The sequence below is a fragment of the Petaurus breviceps genome, unplaced genomic scaffold (assembly GCF_028583685.1).
Source record: "Petaurus breviceps papuanus isolate PSGF00001 unplaced genomic scaffold, PetGlider_PUasm1.0 188, whole genome shotgun sequence".
NCBI lineage: Eukaryota > Metazoa > Chordata > Mammalia > Diprotodontia > Petauridae > Petaurus > Petaurus breviceps.
Genome location: NW_027185804.1, coordinates 41,963,760 through 41,986,301, shown reverse-complemented (window position 1 = coordinate 41,986,301; position 22,542 = coordinate 41,963,760). Strand labels below are relative to the sequence as shown.

At 35.6% G+C, this 22,542-nt stretch overlaps 2 protein-coding genes across 4 annotated transcripts; both read right to left on the bottom strand.

Annotated features, from left to right (window-relative positions):
• Positions 1-512: 512 nt before the first annotated feature.
• On the bottom strand, positions 513-1,451 carry LOC138163604 (olfactory receptor 8K3-like). Its single transcript, XM_069091048.1, has one exon. It carries the CDS (start codon positions 1,440-1,442, stop codon positions 513-515), a length of 930 nt encoding a protein of 309 aa, XP_068947149.1. The 5' UTR covers positions 1,443-1,451.
• Positions 1,452-11,427: 9,976 nt separating this feature from the next.
• Positions 11,428-18,837, bottom strand: LOC138163602 (olfactory receptor 8K3-like). 3 transcript variants are annotated; one of them, XM_069091047.1, is made up of 2 exons: positions 18,820-18,837; positions 11,428-12,339 (listed from the first exon to the last, which is right to left on the bottom strand). In XM_069091047.1, exons 1-2 carry the CDS (start codon positions 18,835-18,837, stop codon positions 11,428-11,430), a joined length of 930 nt encoding a protein of 309 aa, XP_068947148.1. The 3 variants fall into 3 exon arrangements, with proteins under 3 accessions (XP_068947148.1, XP_068947147.1, XP_068947146.1); XM_069091046.1 differs by lacking the exon at positions 18,820-18,837 and adding an exon at positions 13,492-13,522 and having other exon boundaries at positions 11,428-12,332; XM_069091045.1 differs by lacking the exon at positions 18,820-18,837 and having other exon boundaries at positions 11,428-12,525.
• Positions 18,838-22,542: the final 3,705 nt, after the last annotated feature.

Sequence of the window (22,542 nt, the reverse complement as noted above, 5' to 3'; positions counted from 1 at the left end):
GGGGAAACTGAAGGTATGGTAAGGGTAAACTTCTGAACAATTAGAAATATTTGAAAGTAGAATGGCAATACTGGCAGGTAATGAGACTACCCTTGATATTTCATTTCCCTTAGAAAAAGTGTAAGTACATTGACAGTAACAACTATTTAAAAAAATATCTCTCTGTACCCCATGTCTAGCACAGGGTATGGCTCCAGATTTTTCTAAATTCTTGGAAATATATTGATTCTTCCATATAAGAAAACTTAAATCAATGGTGGAATGCTCATCATGGGAATAAATCAAATATAGAATTTCATTGAGTCCTCCTTATAATCCATACATATATAAAACTAGATTTCATTGGATTTTGACAATTAAGAGCAAAACCCATTATCTGACTCCATATTGGTAGAGATATTTTTATACAAAAACACAGGAAAACTGGGAAAAGATTATTAAGAAAACAAGAAGTTTATTGCCTTTAATAATACAGTAGAACCAAACACTGTTTTTGACATTAAAGTGAATGATTACATCAATTTTTGAAAAACTCTTTTCAATGCACCTTTTACCTCTTTGTTCCTCAAACTATAGATTAATGGGTTGAGCATAGGGATGACCAAAGTATAAAACACAGAGGCCATCTTGTCTGTATCAAAGGAGTGGCTAGATTGGGGTTGCAGGTACATGAAGAGAAGTGTCCCATAGAATATAACCACCCCTGTGAGGTGAGAGCCACAGGTGGAGAAGGCTTTGTATCTGCCCCCAGCAGAGTTCATCCTGAGGATGGCCACAAGAATGAATACATAAGAGATAAGGATAATCATGAGGGAAGAAACCAAACTAAATGCAGCAAAGGTCATAATGATTAATTCAATTTCATTTGTGTCTGAGCATATGATGGTCAACAGAGGGAGACTGTCACAATAGAAATGTCTTAATATATTTGATTTGCAGAAAGATGATTTAAAAAGTTTTATTGTGATCAATAGGGAAACTATGGTGCTGCAGAGGTATGAAATAGCCACCAAAATCCCGCACACCATATCTGACATTATGACCATATAGAGGAGTGGTTTACAGATAGCCACATAGCGATCATAGGCCATGGCTGACAGGATAAAAACTTCACTGGTAATAAATATCTGAAAGAAAAATAGCTGTGTTACACATCCATTGAAGGAAATAGTATTTTTCTCAACGATGAAACTGATCAGCATTTTTGGACCAACAGCTGTGGAATAACCCAGATCTATAAATGCCAGGTGCCTGAGAAAAAAGTACATAGGGGTTTGGAGGTGGGAATCAACACTGGTTAGGATAATCAAACCTAGATTCCCCAGAGCAGTGGCCATGTAGTTGAGAAAAAATACAACAAAGAGGGGGCTCTGCAGTTCTGAAAGGTTTGTGATGCCAATGAGAATGAATTCAGTCACCTGTCTCCCTGTGCTTTCATTCATTTTGGTCGTTTTATTTTTTCCATCCAAGAAAGATAATCTGAGAAGAAAGTGAAGAAACCTTTACATACTGTTTGCATAGTCAATTAGAAAGTTAATGGGTAGGACGATTTTAGATAAGATGAATAGGAACTTTCGTACTAAATCACATTGCATTTCTATTATTATATTACATACTATCTTAACAACACCAAAAAATAAGAAATTAAAGTTATATTATACAAAATTAGGAATTAATTGTGAAGTTATTTAATGCCAAGATTTGGATAGGACAATATTAGCAATTACTTTTAAAATATTTAACTAATCAGCATGTAAATAGAACATAATGAGATATTATATAAGGGTAGACTATATGAAAATCCCTAATGGAGACAGTATGGTGTTACTGGTATTGTGTTGACCTAGAAGCCAAAAAGATCATTGTGAAGTATGTCCAACATCTATTTGTGACCCTGTGTGAGTTATGCAACATCATAGTATTCTGGACTACTCTCTATGATTATATGATGACAAAATTCATGTCCAGTGTTCAGAAATGTAATTTCCTTCATGAGAATGGCCTAAATATTGAGAATAAAGGGTCAATATCACTTCCTTTTCCCATCTCCTGTAAACACTAAACATATGACCTCTAGGAAGACAATTTGGATAGCCAAACTCTATGACATTACCAATATTTCACCTTAACTGAGACAGAATACTTTGCTGCCTGGATTATGAAGGTGATGCAGTCCTGCCACTTTAACTTTTTAATTCCTTCAAGTCTCAGACATAACTAATTTTTAAATTTCATATTAAAATTATTCTTTGGATGAAGTCTATTTGCACTGCATAGTTCTCAAGTACAATTGGCCTCTCATATATTACTAGTGATCCATGTTCCTTGACAAAATCTGTTTGATATCTCTGATTGCAGAAAATCAATTGTCATTGTTGAGAACTATGCATTGTGATCGATTGTTTTTTACGAATCATCTCATGCAGTTTTAATTTGAGTGAATTTGTAACATGGCTCTTAAATTTCCCCATTCACTCTCACAGTGGGTATGTTTTTTGAATTTTGGAACTGAACTGCTTGCACCCCGTAATATTTTTGATACTTGCTAAGTAGACATTAAAAAAATAGTAACGTTACCTTTTCACCTGGAAGGTAGAATCTTCTGTGACTTGTACATGTTTTCACTTCTACCAGCTGCTTGAGGGAGACTTTATGGCTTCTAAGTCCCAATGAGGCCAGGTCCCTGAAGCACTGGAGAACTTTAATGAATTTCATACTATCTTCTCAAAGAAATTGTTGAGATGTGGTATCTCTAATGTGTAACTATACATATATAATATAATATTATGTTATATTATGTCATATAATATTATGTCACCTAATTCCATGAAATTTTATTAAATACCATTAATTGCCAGGCTCCTGTATGTGGTTGACATTTTCCTAGTCCTCGAGTTTGAGGATATTTCAGAATCTTCTGGGAGAGTTCTGTAGTCAACCAGAAGAATTTATTTTACCAATGACACATCAAAGGTCAGAAAAATGAAGGAAACCCAGTACCTAGAATATAGCATAAAGTCGAATGGGCAAGGTGAAGTGGCTGCATTTTTGGAAGCAGATCTGGGAAAGCTTAACCTTAGTTTTAGGCCCAGAAATAGCAGAAGGATGTGAGCAGGCTAGATTGACTTTAGACTATTTTGTTCAGTGATTTCAGTCATCTTCAATTCTTCATGAGCCCCTTTGGGGCTTTATTGGCAGAGATACTTGCATGGTTTACCATTTCTTTCCCCAGTTAATTTTATTTATGGTAAACTGAGAGAAACAGAGCTAAGTGACCTACTCAGGGTTACATAGATAAAAGGTGTTCAAGGACAGTTTTGGACTAAGGATGATGAGTCTTTCTGACTCCAGGTCTGGTATACTATATCACTGTATAACCTAGGTTCCCTTAGAATAGTATACATCATCTTTTAGGAAAAGCTAGGTGGTGCAGTAAATAGATCACTGAACATGAAATCAGGAAGAACTGATTTCAAATATATTCTCATAGAGTATCTGTCCCATTGTAAGTAACAACTTATTTCTGTCTCTTTTTCTTTCTTTTACAATAGGGTTAATGGAACCTATCTGCTAGGATTTTTGTGAGGATCAAAGGAAATTTTTATTAGGCACCAATGTGAAAAATAATGTCTATCACTGGATTTAGAGTCAGGAAACCTGTGTTCAAATTTGACTTCAGACACATTTCAGTGTAACCCTGGGAAAGTCACTTGATCTCTGTCTGCCTCACGTTCTTTAATTTTAAAATGGATATTATATTAACACTTCCTTATAGGATTATTTTGAAGGTCAAATAAGATATAGCATGGTTTACAACAGACTGGCATTTAGTAGACATGTAATGAATATTTCTTTCTTTATCTTCTTAATGCCTCTCCCTTTTTTTTTTTTCAAAATAGGCCCTTTTACAAAAATCAATATTTGATAAGTTCTATTGTATGGTTTTGAAACATGAAACAAAATTGTGTCAAAAGAACTAAAGCCACACCTCTAGAGGCTTCCCATACCATTTCTATATACTCTAATTTTGTTGTTATTGAGTCAGCATTTTGTACATGAACAAAATGTATTAATACCTAATGCAAACATTTTGAATTAATAGATTATAAGCCTAGTTATATCATTATCATAGATGCATTTACTGGGTATGCCAATTTAACCCATTCTTGTTGAATCCAAGGACTTTTCAGTATCTTTGCTGGAAAACTATCCTCTCTCTATAACAGTTACTTGACACCTATGAGGTCAAATAAAAGACAATATGCAATGATTGGTGCATCATGGATGGAAGGTGGCCTTAGAATCATGAAAATCTAAAGTCATGTCTCAGGCATATATGAACTTCATTCATTCATTTGTTTATTTTTGTCTTTTCATTTCCAGTGCCTCTAACAGTGTGGATCACATATGTTTTATTATAAAACTTATTAATTGCTTGTCTGGCAATTTATTCCTGTGGAATATATTGATTTTGTTCTCTTCCATTTTTATGTCGTAGTATTCCCTTTTATATTTAGGTCATCAATTCATTTTGGATTTATTATGGAATACGGTGTATCAGCAATGCAATGTTCACAATGCCTATGGAAATTGTAAATATGCTGATGTGGTTATCCATCACAAAATATATCAGGCTTTCTATATGGGCGAATAAGCTAGAACATTTATTAAAATACCCAAAGACTGAGTCCCAAAAGCAGAAAGTCAAAGCCATCAGAGTAGTTATCAAATTGGCACAGGCAGATTAAGTAGAAAGCACCAAGCCTTTAAAACAGAACAGGCTACCTCAGGCAAAGGTCCTCCTCTCCCCACTCACAGCAACTACCCAGCGTCCAGGAAGCACGCTCCCAGCAGCTCTGGCCCCTGGCAGTCCTCAGCAGGAGTCCTTAGCAGAAATTTTGGCTGACTCAAAAAGGGATTCATGCTTTTGCTGCCGCTGCCTCTGCTACTGCTGCTGCCACCGCCACCACCACCACCACTGCTAGCCACCGCAGGAACTCTAGCTTGGCTTCCGCTTCCTCTTGCTCCGCCCCTTCCTGCTACGTCAGCATCTCCAATGGGGCATGGAAAATCTTTAAATCCCATAACCCTTACATTTGGCATAATAACATTAATAAAAACAAAAATAATAACTTAAACAGATCCTGCTGTGTGCCTGACACTCTTCTAAATGGTCTTCAAGTATTATTTCTTTTATCCTCAAAACCATGCTTGTAGATAATTTCTATAATTATCTGCATTTTGCATATAAGGAGATTGAGGCAGAGATTAAATAATTTGCCTAGGGGAACAGAGTAAATATCTGAGGCATGATTTGAACTCATACTTCTAGGGCTGGTCTTCTATCTACGGTGTCACTCAGTTGTCCCTGTGTGTTCAGTAAGTCTGGCCCTAATTTGTGACAAATAACTTTGCAGTGATCCAACCTGTTTTTGTCAAAATAGAAGTTCTTCACCAAATCCTTTTTTTATTCATTTTATTTAACACTGGACTAACAAATTCAGTTTTTCATGATTCTTTCTATGTGGAATTTTCTGGTGATCTTTATTCAGTCATTGCTTATTTTTCAGTTTTTTGTCATGTCAAACTCTTTATGATCCCATTTGGGCTTTTCTTGGTAAAGATACTGAAATAGTCTGCCATTTATTCCTCCAGCTCATTTTAAAACTGAAGAACTGAGGCAAATAAAGTGAAGTGCCTTGCTCAGTGTCATATAGTTAATAAGAATCTACAGCCAGATTTTAACTCAAAAAGATGAGTCTTTCTGATTTCAAGCTCAGTGTTCTATCCACTCTGCTGACTAGTAGGTTGGTGGTTTTGACTCTCTGTAAGAATTAGGGATCAGCCATGTACTTCATCCTCTTTCTTTCCCATCACACTCTTAGCATCCTCTTACAAATTCATGTATACCTTTGGTTTCTATTTTTCTGATATTAGATCCAAAATTTTCTCAGCAGTATGTTCACTTCCATTTCTTTTCACTAAGACATTTAGGAATACCTTGAAAATATTATTACCCTAAGCCTGATATTTCTGTGCATTTACTGTAGTGTGTGATCCAGAAGATGGATGTATCAGTGAAAATTAAAGAAAAAAGGTATTTGATATCATGGTGATGATGAGGATGATGATGATGATGTTGTTGATAAGAAGGAAGAGGAGGAGAAAGAGGTATAGTATTGATGATTATAAAGGATTATTGGGATTATGACAATAATGGTGACTACTTTGAGTAATTGGATTTCCATAAGTTGAAAAGTGCCCTATAGTAGGTGATAAAGTACAGAATATTGCACTTATAATTAGGGGGAACTTATCCCAACCTTATCTTTGACTATTATAAGATAGGTGACCTAGGCATGTTATGCAATCATTTTTAGGCTCAGTTCCTTCATCAACAAAATGGAGTTTAAAATATTTATTATATCTCCTCAAAGGGTTGTTGTGAAACTTTAACAAGATAATATTTATGGAGGTGGAGCCAAGAGGGCAGAGTAGAAACAGGACTTACACATGGCTCCCACTTCCACCTCCTCCAATACATGTAAAAAAAAAAGACTCTAAACAAACTTTAGAGCTACAGAACCAACAAAGTGACAAAGGGAAACAAATCTCCCATTGAAGGAAGCATGGCAAGCCAACAGGAAGGGTCCATCACAGAGCATTGGGAGCCGAGGGAAGTCCTGCCTGAGCCGTAGTTTTAGCCCCACCGCAGCCCTGAACAGCAGCAACAGTTACAGCAGACTTCACAAGGGCAAATCACCAGTAGCGGTAGCAGTTTCCAGACTTCTCAATCCATAAATTCCAAAGACAAAGTAAAAGGTCAGTGTGGAACTTGGTTGGTCCAGGGGAAGATAAAAGAGTACAATCCATTTGCTACCCCCTGGAGTGAGAAGCAGAGGAGGGGTGGTGGATGCAGCTTCAGCTGCTTGACTGCTTCCAGAGCTCCTGGTCTTTATATTGTAGGGGGACCAAACAACCATTCAGAGTGTAAGCCCTCTTGCTTTGACCTGCTTTGATCCAGATCACAATCTTGGGTGGTAGTCCTGGGCTGTGTGACCAGTGACCCAGAGCTCGTGGGAGCTGTAGAGAGAGCACCCTTCCAATAGCTCTAACAGATGAAAAACTCCCAGCAACTTGGGACATAGCTCTCTCCATACTGGATGTAGAGTTCTACCATTGCAAAGAACTCAAAAGTCAAGTAATTAACTGCCAATATGAGCAATCAAGGGAAGCACAAACAGATCATAGAATCCTTTTTTGGGGACAAAATGGATGAAAGCATGGAGTAAGAGGAAGACATCAAAGTCAGAACCCCTGCATCAAAAGCCTCCAAGAAAAAATATCAACTGGTTATAGGCCATGGAGGAGCTGAAGAAGGATTTTGAAAATCAAGTAAGAGAAGTAGAGGAAACATTGGGAAGAGAAATGACAATGAGGCTGGAAAATAATGAAGAGTGAGTCAACAGCCTGACTGAAGAAAATAACACCTTAAAAAATAGACTAACTCAAATGGCAAAAGAGGCCCAAAACAACCAATGAGAAGAAGAATGCTTTAAAAAGCTAAATTTGCCTCATGGAAAAGGAATTTCAAAAACTCACTAAAGAGAATAACTACTTCAAAATTAGATCAGAGCAATTGGAAGATAATGACTTTAGGAGAAATCAAGATACTATAAAACAGATCCAAACAAATGAAAAAAAATAGAAGGAAATGTGAAATATCTCATTGGAAAAACCACTGACCTGGAAAATAGATCCAGGAGAGATAATTTTAAAATTATTGTACTACCTGAAAGCTAAGATAAAAATGAAGTCTAGACACCATCTTTCAAGAAATTATCAAGCAAAATTGCCCTGATATTCTAGAACCATAGGGCAAAGTAAAAATTGAAAGTCTTCATGGATTGCCACTTGAAAAATATCCCCAAAAGAAAACCCCTTGGAATATTATAGCCAAATACCAGAGTTCCCAGGTCAAGGAGAAAATACTGCAAGCAGCCAGGAAAAAACAATTTCAGTATTGTGGAAACACAATCAGGATAACACAAGACCTAGAAGCTTCTACCATAAGGGACAGAAGGGCTTGGAATATGATATTCTAGAGGTCAAAGGAGCTAGGACTAAAACAAAGAATTTCCTACCCAGCAAAACTGTGTATAATGTTATAGGCAAAAGTATGGCCATTCAATGAAAAAGAGTACTTTCAAGCATTCTTGATGAAAAAAAAAAGACAGAGCTGAACATAAAATTTGACTTTCAAATACAAGAAACAAGAGAAGCATGAAATGGTAAACTGGAAAAAGAAATCATAAGGAACTTATTAAAGTTGAACTATTACATGACTACATGGAAAAATGATAATTGTATCTCATAAGGCTTTTCTTAGTATAAAGACAGTTGAGGGGAATACATATGTATACATACATATGTGTATGTTTAGGAGGTTGTATGTATATACAAATATATATATATATATATATATATATATATGTATATATATATATGAGTGTAGGCATTTGTATGTTCATGTATACATAGACAGAGGGCACAGGATGAGTTGAATATGAAAGAATGATATCTAAAAATTAAATTAAGAGGTGAGAGAGGAATTTATTGGGAGTAGAAGAAAGGGAGTGATCGATTAGGTTAAATTATTTCAAAAAAAAAGAGGCAAGAGAAAACTTTTACAATGGAGGGGAAGGGCAGGAAGTTGAAAGGGAATGGGAACCTGATTCTCATTGAATTTGACTTATGGAGGGAATAACAAACCCACCCAATTGGGTATCTTACCCTACAGGAAAATAGGGGAGGTAGGGGATAAGAGGGGGGAGGATAAAAGGGAGGGCAGATTTGGGGAGAGGGAAGTTAAAAGCAAAAATTTTTGTAAAGGGATAGGGTCAAAGTAGAAAATAAATTAAGTGAGGGGGGTGGTATAGGATGAAAGGAAATATAGTTAGTCTTTCACAATACAGCTACTATGGAAATGATGTTGGTAACTACACATGTACAACCTATATTGAGTTACTTATCTTCCCAGTGGGGGTGAGTGAGGAGGGAAGAATCGAAAAAATCTGTAACTCAAAGTTTTAAAAACAAATGTTTCAAAATTTTGTTGTTGTTGTTTTTTACATGCAACTGGGAAGTGAGATACACAGGTACTAAGTTATAGGAACCCATATTGCCCTACTAGAAAGTTAGGAGGGTGAAGGGGAAGGATATAAGAGAGAACAGATTGAGGGAATGGATATTCAGTAGGCTTGCTATTTTGTGGTGGGGATAGGGAAAAGACAGGGAGAGAAAAATTTGTAACTCAAAATCTTGTGGAATTGAATGTTGAAAACTGAAATTAAAAATTTTTATAAGGCAATATTTATGAACTCTACCTACAAAAGTCGGATTTTTCATATATCCCTTTTGCCTTCCTATTCTTCCCCTCCATTGTAACCATTTTTCCTTGCCTCTTCTATATGAGATCACTTACGCCATTATGTAGGGAGAGGTTATTCTTTATATTTGTTTTCACTCTTACAACCTGAGGATAGCTGGAGATGGATTACTTTGGGCAAGCAGAGTTGTCAACTAATTTTTTTTTCAGTAGAAATTAAATTGAAACTGTAAAATCATTGAGATTATTATGGAATGTCCATGCTTTAAATATTATAATGATGAAGCATTTTGAATGAAACAATTCTGTATTCCAATTAGTTGAAGGGGAATTTTGTGTTGCCATATTTCAGTGGAGGGGGGCAGCTAGGCAGTTCAATGTATAGAGGACTGGACCTCAAGTCAGGAGTACCTGAGTTCAAATTCAGCCTCAGACACTTGACAAAATTACTAGCTGTGTGACCTTGGTCAAGTCACTTAACCACAATTGCCTTGCCTTCCCTCCTCCAAAAAAAATTCACTGGAGCAGAAGTAAACTGCTTAGAAATTTTCTATACAAATAGTTTAAAAAAGATAATTGTAAGTACTTAATTTTTTTTTAAAACACATATTACAACAAATCACTAGGCAATACTATAGTGTCTTCTTACATCATGACTAATGTATCCAGGCCAGTATTTCCAATTCCTTTCCCAGCACATCTCCTCAAAAGTCCTCCCCAATTACCCTTCCATTCACAAAAATCAAAGAGGAGGTTGTGGTACTGACTAATACAGAACAATATGTTTTCTTCCTGGTGTGGAGAGTGGAAGAAGAAGAAAGGGAAAATCAAAATAATGAAATCTATCAACCAGGCATTTTCTTACCCAATTTGTCAGAAACACCTTGCAGAAGTCCTGCTTAAGGCCCTTTCCAGGTACAAGGCAAGAATTTTCTTCTAGTAGTTCTTAAACCTGATATGCAATAAGATGAGATTAACAACATAAAATAAATCTATTCAGATACATGGATAATTTCACATTTGATTTGGCCTGAAAAATCTATTATAAAAAACAGAAAATATATGGGATCTTAGGCATTCCTCTTAAAGAGATCTAGAGTTATTAAAGTATTCCAACATTAGTATGAGTCTAAGTTATTATATATAAGCCAAGGAAGTTATTGATTTGATTTCTATTAATTGAATTATTTTCGTTAAGATATATTTAATATCCAGTCATAGGATGCAACTGTCCATTGTATTCTGTTCTGGCCAGGCCAATTTGGAGGGCTGTGTTTAATTTGGCATAACAGAGTTAAAAATGAACATTATTAAACTACTGGGTGAAGAGAGGGAGGCAACCATAATATCAAAGTGATAGAAACTCATGATATGCAAAATTGCATCAATATCACAAAGAAGAAAGAACATATTCTTTTTGGTTGCAGAAAAGAAGAGCAGGAGCAATGTTTGAAAGCTGTAGAGGGGAAATTCAGGCAATAATTAGGATAAACTTCTGATGAATAAGAGACATTCCAAAGCAGATCCTTTCCTGTGGCAGCAGTGAGATGTTCATGGATACATTGCTTCCCTGAATAAACTGTACGTTCCTTGATGACAAGAACCACTCTTTGATTATCTGTGTATATCCTTAATGCTAGCACAGTACTTGGCACCAGCATCCTCTAAATGTTTGTATAGTGATATACTATAGTATATATAGTTTGTATAGTGATATACTTCCACACTAAAACACTTTAACCAGATTTAGAATATTTACTTTTACACAAGTCGCTTTTTATAAAGATAATTGTTATGAAATACCCTAATAGACCCCTTCAATAAAAAATTTTGCTCAACCAAGCTCTACTAAAGATTGATAATTATAAAAAAACCACTAACAAACAAAAATCCTTCTTTTAGTGTATATTAGTAGGGATTTTCTTTACTGAAGAAAGGAAAAGAATTAGGGGGAAGTTGTTTAAGAAATCTAGCTGAAGCTTATGTGCTTCTCATAACGCAATGGAAATGTACTCTAGCTTAGACATTTAATGACATATTTATATCAGTTTTTTAAAGAATCTTTTCAAGGCACCTTTTACCTCTTTGTTCCTCAAGCTATAGATCAAAGGGTTGAGCATAGGCATTATCAGAGTGTAAAACACAGAGGCTATTTTGTCTGTGTCAAAAGAGTGGCTTGACTGGGGTTGCAGATACATGAAGAGAAGTGTTCCATAAAACACAGTTACAACTGTGAGATGAGAACCACAGGTGGAGAAGGCCTTTTGCCTGCCTTCCGCAGAGTTCATCCTGAGGATGGTCACCAGAATGACCGTATAGGAAGCAAGAATAATGAAAAGAGAAGAAATCAAATTAAAAGCAGAAATAACCATAATGATGAGTTCAGTCTCACTTGTGTCTGAACATATAATGGATAATAAAGGAAGACTGTCACAGTAGAAATGTCGTATTATATTAGATTTACAGAATGACAAATTAAAAATCTTTATTGTGATCACCAGGGAAACCATAAGGCTATGAATGTATGAGATAGCTAGAAAGACCCAACATACCCTGTCTGACATGATGGCCATGTAGAGGAGGGGCTTACAGATAGCCACATAGCGGTCATAGGCCATGGCTGAGAGGATGAAAAATTCACAGGTTATAAGAATCCCAATGAAAAATATCTGTATCACACACCCATTGTAAGAAATTGTATTTTTCTCCTCTGTGAAACTGACCAGCATTTTTGGACCAATTGCTGTAGAGTAGCCAAGATCAACATATGCCAGATGCCTAAGAAAAAAGTACATGGGAGTTTGCAGATGGGAATCAACACTGGTTAGGATGATGAGGCCCAAGTTCCCCACAGCAATGGCTAGGTAGTTGAGGAAAAATAGCCCAAAGAGGGGGCCCTGGAGCTCAGGACGGTGTGTGATACCAATGAGAATGAATTCGGTCACTTGGCTCTCAGTTGTTTCATTCAACTTGATCATTTCTTTTATCTAAGGATGATATTCTGAGAATAAAAGAAAGAAGCCTTCTTTAGTACTGTTTGCATAGTCAATTAAACAGTACATTAAAATGTCTTGAATAAAACTGGCTAGAGTTTTCCCACCCAAGTACAGCACAGTTATCATATCATATCATATATCATATCATGTCAACCTGTCATAAATAAGAAAGACTTTGTGCCTTTATATTACATAATATAAGTTGAATTATGAAGCTCTTTAACCTCAAGAGATGGAACAGGATAATACCATGACTAACACTTAAAATATTTTAACTTTAAAACAACTAAAATATTTTGTATTAAAAAATAATTTCAATTAGTGTGTAGAAGGCTCACAATAAGATGTTGAAAGAAGCTAGAGTAGGTGATAATACCTTGTACATGACTTAGGATAAGATAGGTACCAGTATGATTCACAGTGTCATGAAGAGAAAGACCCTACTATACAACTGAACAGCAAATATATCAACCTGACCTTGGAACCAAATAGAATTAGATCCTAATACCATACCCAGCACATCTCAATATAACCCATACTAGTCACGTAACCTCCTAGCAATGGATGTAACTGTCTATAGGTTTTAGACAAAGTCATAGCCAATGAAAAGAGAAGAAATTTCATTCTTAGGAGTTCTCTAAACCTTTTAAATTAAAAATTCAATTTCTGTTCCAGTCTCTTTCATTTGCTATCTTGAATTGTAAAATCTTGAAAAAAACATTATGGATATACTTGCCCTCAGGAGACTTGTTTCACTTTGCCTTATCAGAGAGATTACATTTTGCTTCCTGCATTTTGAAAATTATCTGCATTTACAATTTTGTTGTTAATGCCTTTCCTTCCCAGATATTCAAAAAGGATTTTAAAAATGTTCTTCAGATTGTCTCCAGTTGCATAGCACTGACCTCAAAAATCATTGGTATCCCATATGCTATTACTGACCCCTTATCAAAAATTATTTGATCTTTGGGGGAACAGAAAATAATGCATGACATTAGTCAGTGCTAGGACCTGTGATCTGTAAACTTGCTAGGATGATTTCATTTCATTTCATTTCACTTTGAGTGAATTCACCACAAGGTCACATTCACCCATGCAGTGGTCAGCATAAGGTTAGACTTTTTGAACTAAGCTTCATGGAACATATGTGATTTTTGATACATCTTATACTAGAAGATCAAAAAGAAAAATTTTACCTGCATATCTGGAAAGTAGAATGATCTGTGGCTTGCTTGTTTTATATGTACTGCCAGCTGCTAGAGTCAGACTTTATCGTTTTCTCAGGTCCCATGAGGCAATGTCCCTGAAGCACTGAAGATGTTTAATGGAGTTCATGTGATCGTATTACATATTACAGTAATAAAGGACAAAGTTCACTGCTCTACCTATTTTCATGAAGTGTTTATTAACACATATTCCAGGCTTCCATTGTGTGTGATGTTTAATTCTTACACTGAGGCCAAGGATATTTGCACAGACTCGTGTGAGAGGTCTGTGGACAAGAAGAACAGGTTATTTTAATCACCTAAACACTAAAAGTCAAGAAGACTAAGAATAACTAGAACCCAGAATACAATGTAATGTAGGGTAGGCAGGCTGAAGAGTTTGTGCTTTGGGATGTATCTCTAGGACTGATGAGTACAAATGGAATTACTGTTGGGCACCAAGAATAACCAGAGGGAAGGGAGTAGGCTGGCTTGCCTTTAGGTAATTATAATCTTTTAGAAGTACTTGGGCAGTGCAGTGAAGAGTATTGGTTGGAGAGTTAAGAAATAATTTTTAATCTATCCTTATGCATGAGCTATTTGACTTTTGATAAGTAACTTCACATCTTTCTATTTTTCCTTTCAGTTAAATAGCACAAATCACAGCATCTACATGCCAGGATTTTTGTGATGATCAAATGAATTTTTTATTAGGTACCTATGTAGCCCAGTGTACATGTCTCTGGGCCTGGAGTCAGAAACAGCTGAGTTCAAAAGTTATTTCAGACACTTAGTAGGAGTGTGACCCTAGTCAAGTAACTTAATTTACATCTGCCTCAATTTCTTAAACTTTCAAATGGAGATAATATCACTTCCTTTTAGGATTGTTGGTAGGATCAAAATATATCATTGGCAAAGTTGGCACAGAAGCTGGCTGATGACAGATATTTAAAAATGCTCATTTATTATCTTTCTTAATGACTCCAATATTTTTCAGAAAAAGGACCATATTTTTATTTTTAAAGTTTACATTTTTCAATATTGGGCTCCAAATTCTTTTTTTTCCCTTCTACCCTTCTCCCCACCCATTGAAAAAAGCAAGCAATATGACTCCCTCTATAAATGTGAAATTTACAAAACATATTTGCACATCAGCCATGTTGCAAAAATAAAAAGCATTACAAATAAGTTGAAAAAAGAATATTTTTCAAACTGGACTGTGTTCATCAGCCTTCCCTCTGGAGTTGGATACCATTTTTCATTATGAGTCCTTTGGAAATATCATGGGTCATTGTGTTGATCAGAATACCTAACCTAAGTCTTTCACTGCTCTTTATTTTGATGATGTTGGTGTATACAGTAAGAATGGTTGGGTTCTAACCCCTTCAGTTTGCATCAGTTCATATAAATATTTACTTGTTTTCTCTGCAACCATCACCAACATCATTTGGTATGAACAGTTTTATAGCTTTTTGAGTACATGTTTTGGAACAATCCTCTGGCATGAGAAAATATCTCCTGGGAAGACAAAGTGGTCCCCTATTGATGCTGGTTTTCCAGAAGTGGAATCACATCTTTCTGCAGTGTAGGTACAGCTGTCAATAGATTAATGTCCTGTGTGTATAATAAATTTGTGCATATTGAGAGATTAGTGAACTCATAATTAAAAAAATAAATTCCTAGTGAGTTTAGATGACAAAAATAATATGTCACACAATGGAGATCAATTTGATGCTAAATGTTATTGAAAAGTGATTGGAAAGACTGGGACAGATGGGAGTGAGGAAAGGAGAAGGGAGAATGGGACGCTAAATACAATTTAAAATCATATGTTATCATGGAATAAAACTCACTGCTGTGTTGGGGAAGAGAGAGACATGAATCCATTCCGCGTAGTGGGATTGTTCCTATGGGAAGGTATGTTACCCCTAAAGGGAAAGGTATGCTCCAAGGTACCTTTCTCATTATTTTGGGGCATTAATAGTATTAAAAATACTATTGCTAAGGTTTTCCATTCCTAGATTCTGTAAATTATAGCTTCCCATTATGGGGGGGTGGTGGTGGTGGTGAAGGCCTAAAGATCTAAGATTATAATAGCGTAATTCTAAGTTGATCCCCAGAACAGTTGGAATAATCCGCAATTCCACAAACAATGCAATAATATACCTATTTTTCTATATCTCCTACAATATTTAACTCTTTTCTTTCATATTGGCCCATTTGATAGGTATCAGGTGGTAGTTCAGAGTTGTTTTAATCTACATTTCTCTTCTTATTACTAATTAGACCATTTTTTCTATTAGTATTGAAAACTTTGATTTCTTCTGAAAACTGCATGTTAACATTCTTTGATTGCTTCACAATTACAGAAATGTTCTTGAATTGATAATTTTGCTTCATTTCCCTATTTATTTGAGAAATGAGATTTTTATCAGACAAACTTGCTATAAAATTTATCCAAAATTTACTTTCAATCTAATTTTAATGCTAGTATTATTTCTTTTAAAATAAATTTCATGTAATCAAAATAATATATTTTAACTCCCATTATCCTATGTCTTGTTTCCTCATAAAATATTCCCATATCCCTACATCTGATTTGTAATTTCTTTCAAAGCTCCCCTAATTTGCTTAAGATATAAACCTTTATTTCTAAAACATGGACCAATTTTGACATTACATTGATATGCAATGTGAGCTGTTGGTCCATGCCAAGTTTCTACAAAAGTGCTTTCAACTTTTCCCAGAAATTTTTATCAGAGAGTAAAACCATGTTTAAAAAGACTGGATCAAGGGATCAGAGTGAAGTTGGCAGCATAGAAGAAGGAAAACTCCATGAGCTCCCCCCATCACCACCCCAAATACCTACAAAATCTGACTCTAAACAAACTTTAGAGCCACAGACCCACAAAGTGACAGAGAGAAATAAATATCACACTGAAAGCAGCCTGGTGGGCCAACAGGAAGGGTCCATCATAGCACACTGAAAGCTGAGCCCAGCCCCATGTGAGTCCATGGTTCTAGCCACAGTGCAGCCCGAACCAGCAGCAGCTGGAGCTGACTTCTGGAGAGTGGATCACCAGCAGCTGTGGTGATTTCAGAATTATAAACCCATAAATGCCAAAGAAAAAGTGAAAGGCCAGTGTGGAAACTCTTTTGGAACTGGAGGGGACAGAGGCACGGTCCGGCCCCTGTCCCCTCAGGTGAGAAGTGACAGAGGTGCTGTGACCATGTAGTCACCTCCATGTGACTGCTTCAGAGCTCCTGCAGATTGTAGGGGGACCAAGCAACCATTTGGAGGGTAATTGCTCTTGCTTTAACCTACTTGGATCTGGTTTGTTATCTTGGGTGGAGATCCTGGGGTGGGTGACCAGTGAGCCAGAGCTTGTGGTGTCTGTAGAGAGGGCACCCAACTAATAACTCCTGAAGTGCTGAAAATTGCAGCAATCTGGGACAAAGATCTCCTCTATGGAAGCAGAGTTCTACTGTGGCACAGAGCTCAAAAGCCAAGTAATTGAGTGGCAACATGAGCAAGAAAAGGAAACAAAGCAAGCACAGCAATCCAACTTTAGATTCCTTTTTGGGGGGACAAAAAGGATCAAAACATGGAATGGGAGGAAGAAAACAAAGTCAGAACTCTGGCACCAAAAGCTTCCAAGAAAAATATGAATTGGTTATAGCCCATGGAGGAGCTCTAGAAAGATTTTGAAAATCACGTAAAAGAAGTGGAGGAAAAATTAGGAAGAGAAATGACAATGATGCAAGAAAATCATGAAAATAGAGTCAACAACCTATGTGAAGAAAATAACACTTTAAAAATAGAATAACTCAAATGGCAAAAGAGACCCAAAAAGGCAATGGGGAGAAGAATACCTTAAAAAGCTGAATTTGCCTGATGGAAAAAGAATTTCAAAAGCACCCCAAGGCAAATAATTCATTCAGAATTAGATTGGAGCAAGTAGAAGCTAATGAATTTATAAGAAATCAAGATACAATTAAACAGATCCAAACACATGAAAAACAGAAGGCAATGTGACATATTTAATTAGAGAAAACACTGACCTGGAAAATAGATATAAGAAAGATAAATTAAAAATTATTTGACTACCTGAAAGCCATGATCTGAAAAAGAACCTAGAAACTATTCTTCAAAACATTCTCAAGTAAAATTGCCCTTATATTTTAGAACAAGAGGACAAAACAGAATTTGAAAGAATCCACCAATCACCTCTAGAAAAAGATCTCCAAAAGAAAACCCCTAGGAATATTATAGCCAGGTTCCAGAGTTCCCAGATCAAAGAGAAAATATTACAAGCAGCAAAGAAATACAATCAGGATAACACAAAACGTAGCAGCTTCTACATTAAGAGAACAAAGGGCTTCAAATATGATATTCTTCATGTCACAGGAGCTAGGATTAAAACCAAGAATCACCTACCCAGTAAAACTGAGTATAATGTTTCAGGGAAAAATATGGTCATTCAATGAAATAGAGGATTTTCAAGTGTTCTTGATGAAAAAAATGAGAGTTGAATAGAAAAATTTGACGTTGAACTACAAGAAGCAAGAGAAGCATGAGAAGGTAAACAGGGAAAATCAATCATCAGGAACTTATCAAAGTTGAATTATTTACATTCATACATGGAAAAAAGACAATGGTAACTTACAAAACTGTTCTCAGTATGAGGATGGTTGAAGGGAATATAAATGCATGTATATATACATATATCTATACTTATATGTCTATATAGGAGGGCATATGGGCATATGAATACATATGTGTGTATGTGTACAGTTATACATACAGGGCACAGGATCAATTGAATAGGAAGGGATGATATTTAAAAAATAAAATTAAAAGGTGAGAGAGGAATATAATGAGAGGAGATAAGGAGAGACAGAATAGGGTAAATTATCTCATATAAAAGAGGCAAAGGAAAACTTACAATGGAGGGGAAGAACAAGAAGGCAAAAGGGAATGGGGAAACCTTACTCTCATTGAATTTAGCTTGAGAATATAAAATACATACTAAATTTTATATCTTACCCTACAGGAAAGTAGGAGGAAGGACACAATAGGTTGGATGATAGAAGGGAGGGCCGATTTGGGGGGGGGGGATAGTTAGAAGCACACACCTTTGAAAGGGGACAGAGTCAAAGTAGAAAATAGAACAAGTGGGGGTCAGGATAGGATGGAAGGAAATATGTCAGTATTTCACAATATATCCACTATGGAAATGTTTTGCATAACTAGACATGTACTACTTATATTGAATTGCTTATCTTCTCAGTAAGGGTGGGAGATGAGGGAAGAAGGGAAAGAATCTGGAATTCAAAGTTTTAAAATTAAATGTTTAAAATTATTATTGTTTTTTAAAGCAATCGGGGTTAAGTAACTTGCTCAGGGTTACATGGCCAGTTATTTTTGTGTGGGTGCCGAGTATCTGAGGCTGGAATCAATACCAGGTCTCCTGATGCTGGGGCTGGCACTCTTACTCACTGCACCACCTGGCCTCCCCTAAGCAATTGGGGTTAAATAGCTTGCTCAAGGTTATATGGCCAGTTATTTTTGTGTGTATTATTTATTTTTTACATACAACTAGGAAATAGGATATACAGGCACTGGGGCATGGAGATCCATTTAGCCCTACCAGAAAATCAGAGGGGACATTGGAGAGGATATAGGAGAGAGCAGATTGGGGGAGGGGGTATTCAGTGGGATCACTGTGTTGGGGTGATGGGTAGGGGAAAGATGGGGAGAAAATGTGTAACTCAAAATCTTGTAGAAATAAATGTTATAAACAAAAAATAAGCATAAAATTTTAAAAAAGTCTGGATCATTGGGTTTATCAAACATTACATTACTATGGTCATTTACTACTATATAATGTATACCTAATCTATCCCACTGATCTGCCATTCTATTTCTTAGCTGATAACAGATTGTTTTGATGATTACTGCTTTGTAATATATTTTGACATTTTCTAGGTCTCCAGTCTTCACTTTAATATTGAGCCCTTTGATGTCTCTGACCTTTTGTTTTCTAGAAGAATTTTGTTACTACTTTTTTGAGCTCCATAAAATACTTTGGTAGTTTGATTGGTATGGCACTGAATTAGGAAATTAAATTCAGTAGGATTGTAATTTTTATTATGTTGTCTCAGCTTCTCATGAGAGACTTATATTTCTACAATTGTTTATATCAGTCTTTATTTTTATCAATAGTGTCATATTTTGTTTTACATATAACCATTTTCCAGGTACCACTGTAGGATTTTGGAACATGGTTGAAATAACCAAAGCCATAACTCTAGAGGTATCCATTCCATTTTGTGACAGTTCTATTTTTTTGCTAAGTTTGCATACTTTAGTTGATAAAAGCCTGTTTGACTGAATGAGAAATAGTGGAGGGCAGATCCCATAGAACAAGTCTAGCATCACATATATATGTAAGCTAAAGGAGTAGGCATGTAGAAGAACTATGACACATATGATGTCCCATACCTTTCTCCCAAAGAATTACATGAACTAATAGGAAATTATATACTCTCTGGTGAGTAGTTTTCCCATTAATATAAATTTCTGGTACTTAGGAAATCTGAAGAAATGATAACAATTACTTCATATGTACTCACCAACCCATCAATGTTTTTGTTTGCTTGTTTGTTTTTGCTTTTTGAAGGGCAACTGGGGTTAAGTGACTTGCCCAAGGTCATAGAGCTAGGTTTTTATGTTAAGTGTCTGAGGCCGTATTTGAACTCAGGTCCTCCTAATTCCAGGGCTGGTGCTCTATTCACTGAACCACCTATCTGCCACCCACTTCAATCAATGTTCTTGGTCAATATGTGCCAAGTGTGAGATCTATAACTTCCCATTTTGCCTCTGAATGATATTACTCTTTCTTAGCATTATGTATGTGTTGATTCCTCTCTGTAAAACATGCTTCCTCAGGACAGACTGTTTTGCTCTTACCTTCTACTACCTACCACAGTCCCCAGAAAATGACAATTATTTGGTAAATGATTAACAACAACCATGAGAACCTTGTATATGGTAACAGCAATAATGTGAGACAATCAACTGTGAATGACTTAGCTATTCTCAGCAATACAATGATCCAAGAAAACTCTGAAGGACTTAGGAAGAAAGAATGCTATTCATCCCCAGAGAAAACTGATGGAGTCTGAATTCAGATAAAAGTATATATATATTTACTCTATTTGAGGGGGTATTTTTTTGGTCTTTGTTTTATTTTATAACATGACTAACATGGAAATGTGTTTTTTGTGATTTTACATGTATATATCAAATTTCTTGCCTTCTCAATGACATTTGTGGGGAGAGGAGGAAAAAATTTGGAATTTGAAATTTTTAAAATGAATGCTAAAAATTGTTTTACATATACTTGAAGAAAAATAAAATACTAATCAAATAATTATATATGTGTACACCTCCAAATAATGGTAAATTAGAAGAGTCCATCAAGAAAAGATGACACATGATCTAGAACCAAAAGAAGAAATATAGGTGAAAGAAACAAACAGAAGAACTTCATGGAAGCTCCCAAAAGGTATTAATTTCATTTTATGTATTTATAGGCTTTCCCCCCTCAAGTGAAAATACATAAAAGAAAAGTCTAATTGATTTTTCTTATGTTTCATTGGTTTCTAATAATTAAAGGAAAATTCATGGTTAAAATGAAAAGTTTCAAATCTTCTATTGATTTTTTCTATTCTAAATATGAAGCTCATTTCCAAGAAAAGTGTTCCCTTATGCATTAAAGTATAATTTATCTGGGGACTGATTAAAAACTACATAATAGTAACAGTAATTATACATTCTAACTTATGGTATTGGAAAACATTGAGGTTTGATAATGATCTGAATACTTGGCAAACTGCCTACAACTGTGTAGAGAAATTTATTTAAAAGCATTCTTCCTCATTGTAGGTCTTACTGGTAAATTAACAGTCACAATACACAGACTCCCAGGTGAATTTCAGTTTTTTGTTCTTCACCATTCATATAATTTCAATTACCAAGTTCACTCACAATGGAATACCATCTGCATCAAAGGTATGCTGGAAAGTATTCGGGATGCTGCATATCTTACAGCCAGTATAATTGGTACTCTCATATACTTAAGTTCCAACATTTTAAAGTATAAATTGAGTCCCTTTTCTACATAATACATCATTCCCAATGAGGAAAAAATCCAGGCCTTCTAGCCCCTTCCAATAGTAATGAGAATAACCATAACCACATTTTGTTTAAAAGTATATGCATAGTGCACATGAAAGAGTTGTATTTATACCTATGTGAAACTTCTGAAGTGCTCAGTGATGAGTCTAGCAATGTCATTGTCATCCAAACACATTTACTGGGAATGTTCAGTGTGCCCAATCTTATTGGATTCCTATTCAAAGAACTTGCAGTATCCTCTCTCCATTCCAGTTCTTTGGCAAATTTGATTGGGAATGGAAGACATTTTATATGTTTTGTAAAATATATGGAATTCTGGTCTTAGAATCATGAATATCTAAGCTTTATTCATGGTTCTGGCACAAATAACCACTTGAAGAATTTTTATTTATTCTTTTCTATACATCTATATTCATTCATTTGTTTAGCATTGTCTTTGTATGCCCAGTGTTTATCCGAGTATGACAGAATCCTTACTTCTTATAATTTTCTTCAGTGACAAAAGTACCTCTTAAGAACCTTAGCTTCTTCTCTTCTGATTTTATTTTATGCTGTGCCTGTTATATTTATATCCTAAGTCTATTAAACAATTCTTATGGAATATAGCATGATAATAATTAAACATAATAGCTAACATTTAATAGTTCTTACTCTGTGACAGACCCTGGGGTAAATGTTTTACAATTATTTTCTCATCTGATGCTGTATCAGCAATGCCATATTCACAATGCCTATAGAGATTATAAATAT

What these genes read in the sequence shown, in the direction of transcription:
- LOC138163602 (XM_069091045.1), bottom strand. Translation starts at nt 12,366, where the DNA reads ATGATCAAGTTGAATGAAACAACTGAGAGCCAAGTGACCGAATTCATT.
- LOC138163604 (XM_069091048.1), bottom strand. Translation starts at nt 1,442, where the DNA reads ATGAATGAAAGCACAGGGAGACAGGTGACTGAATTCATTCTCATTGGC.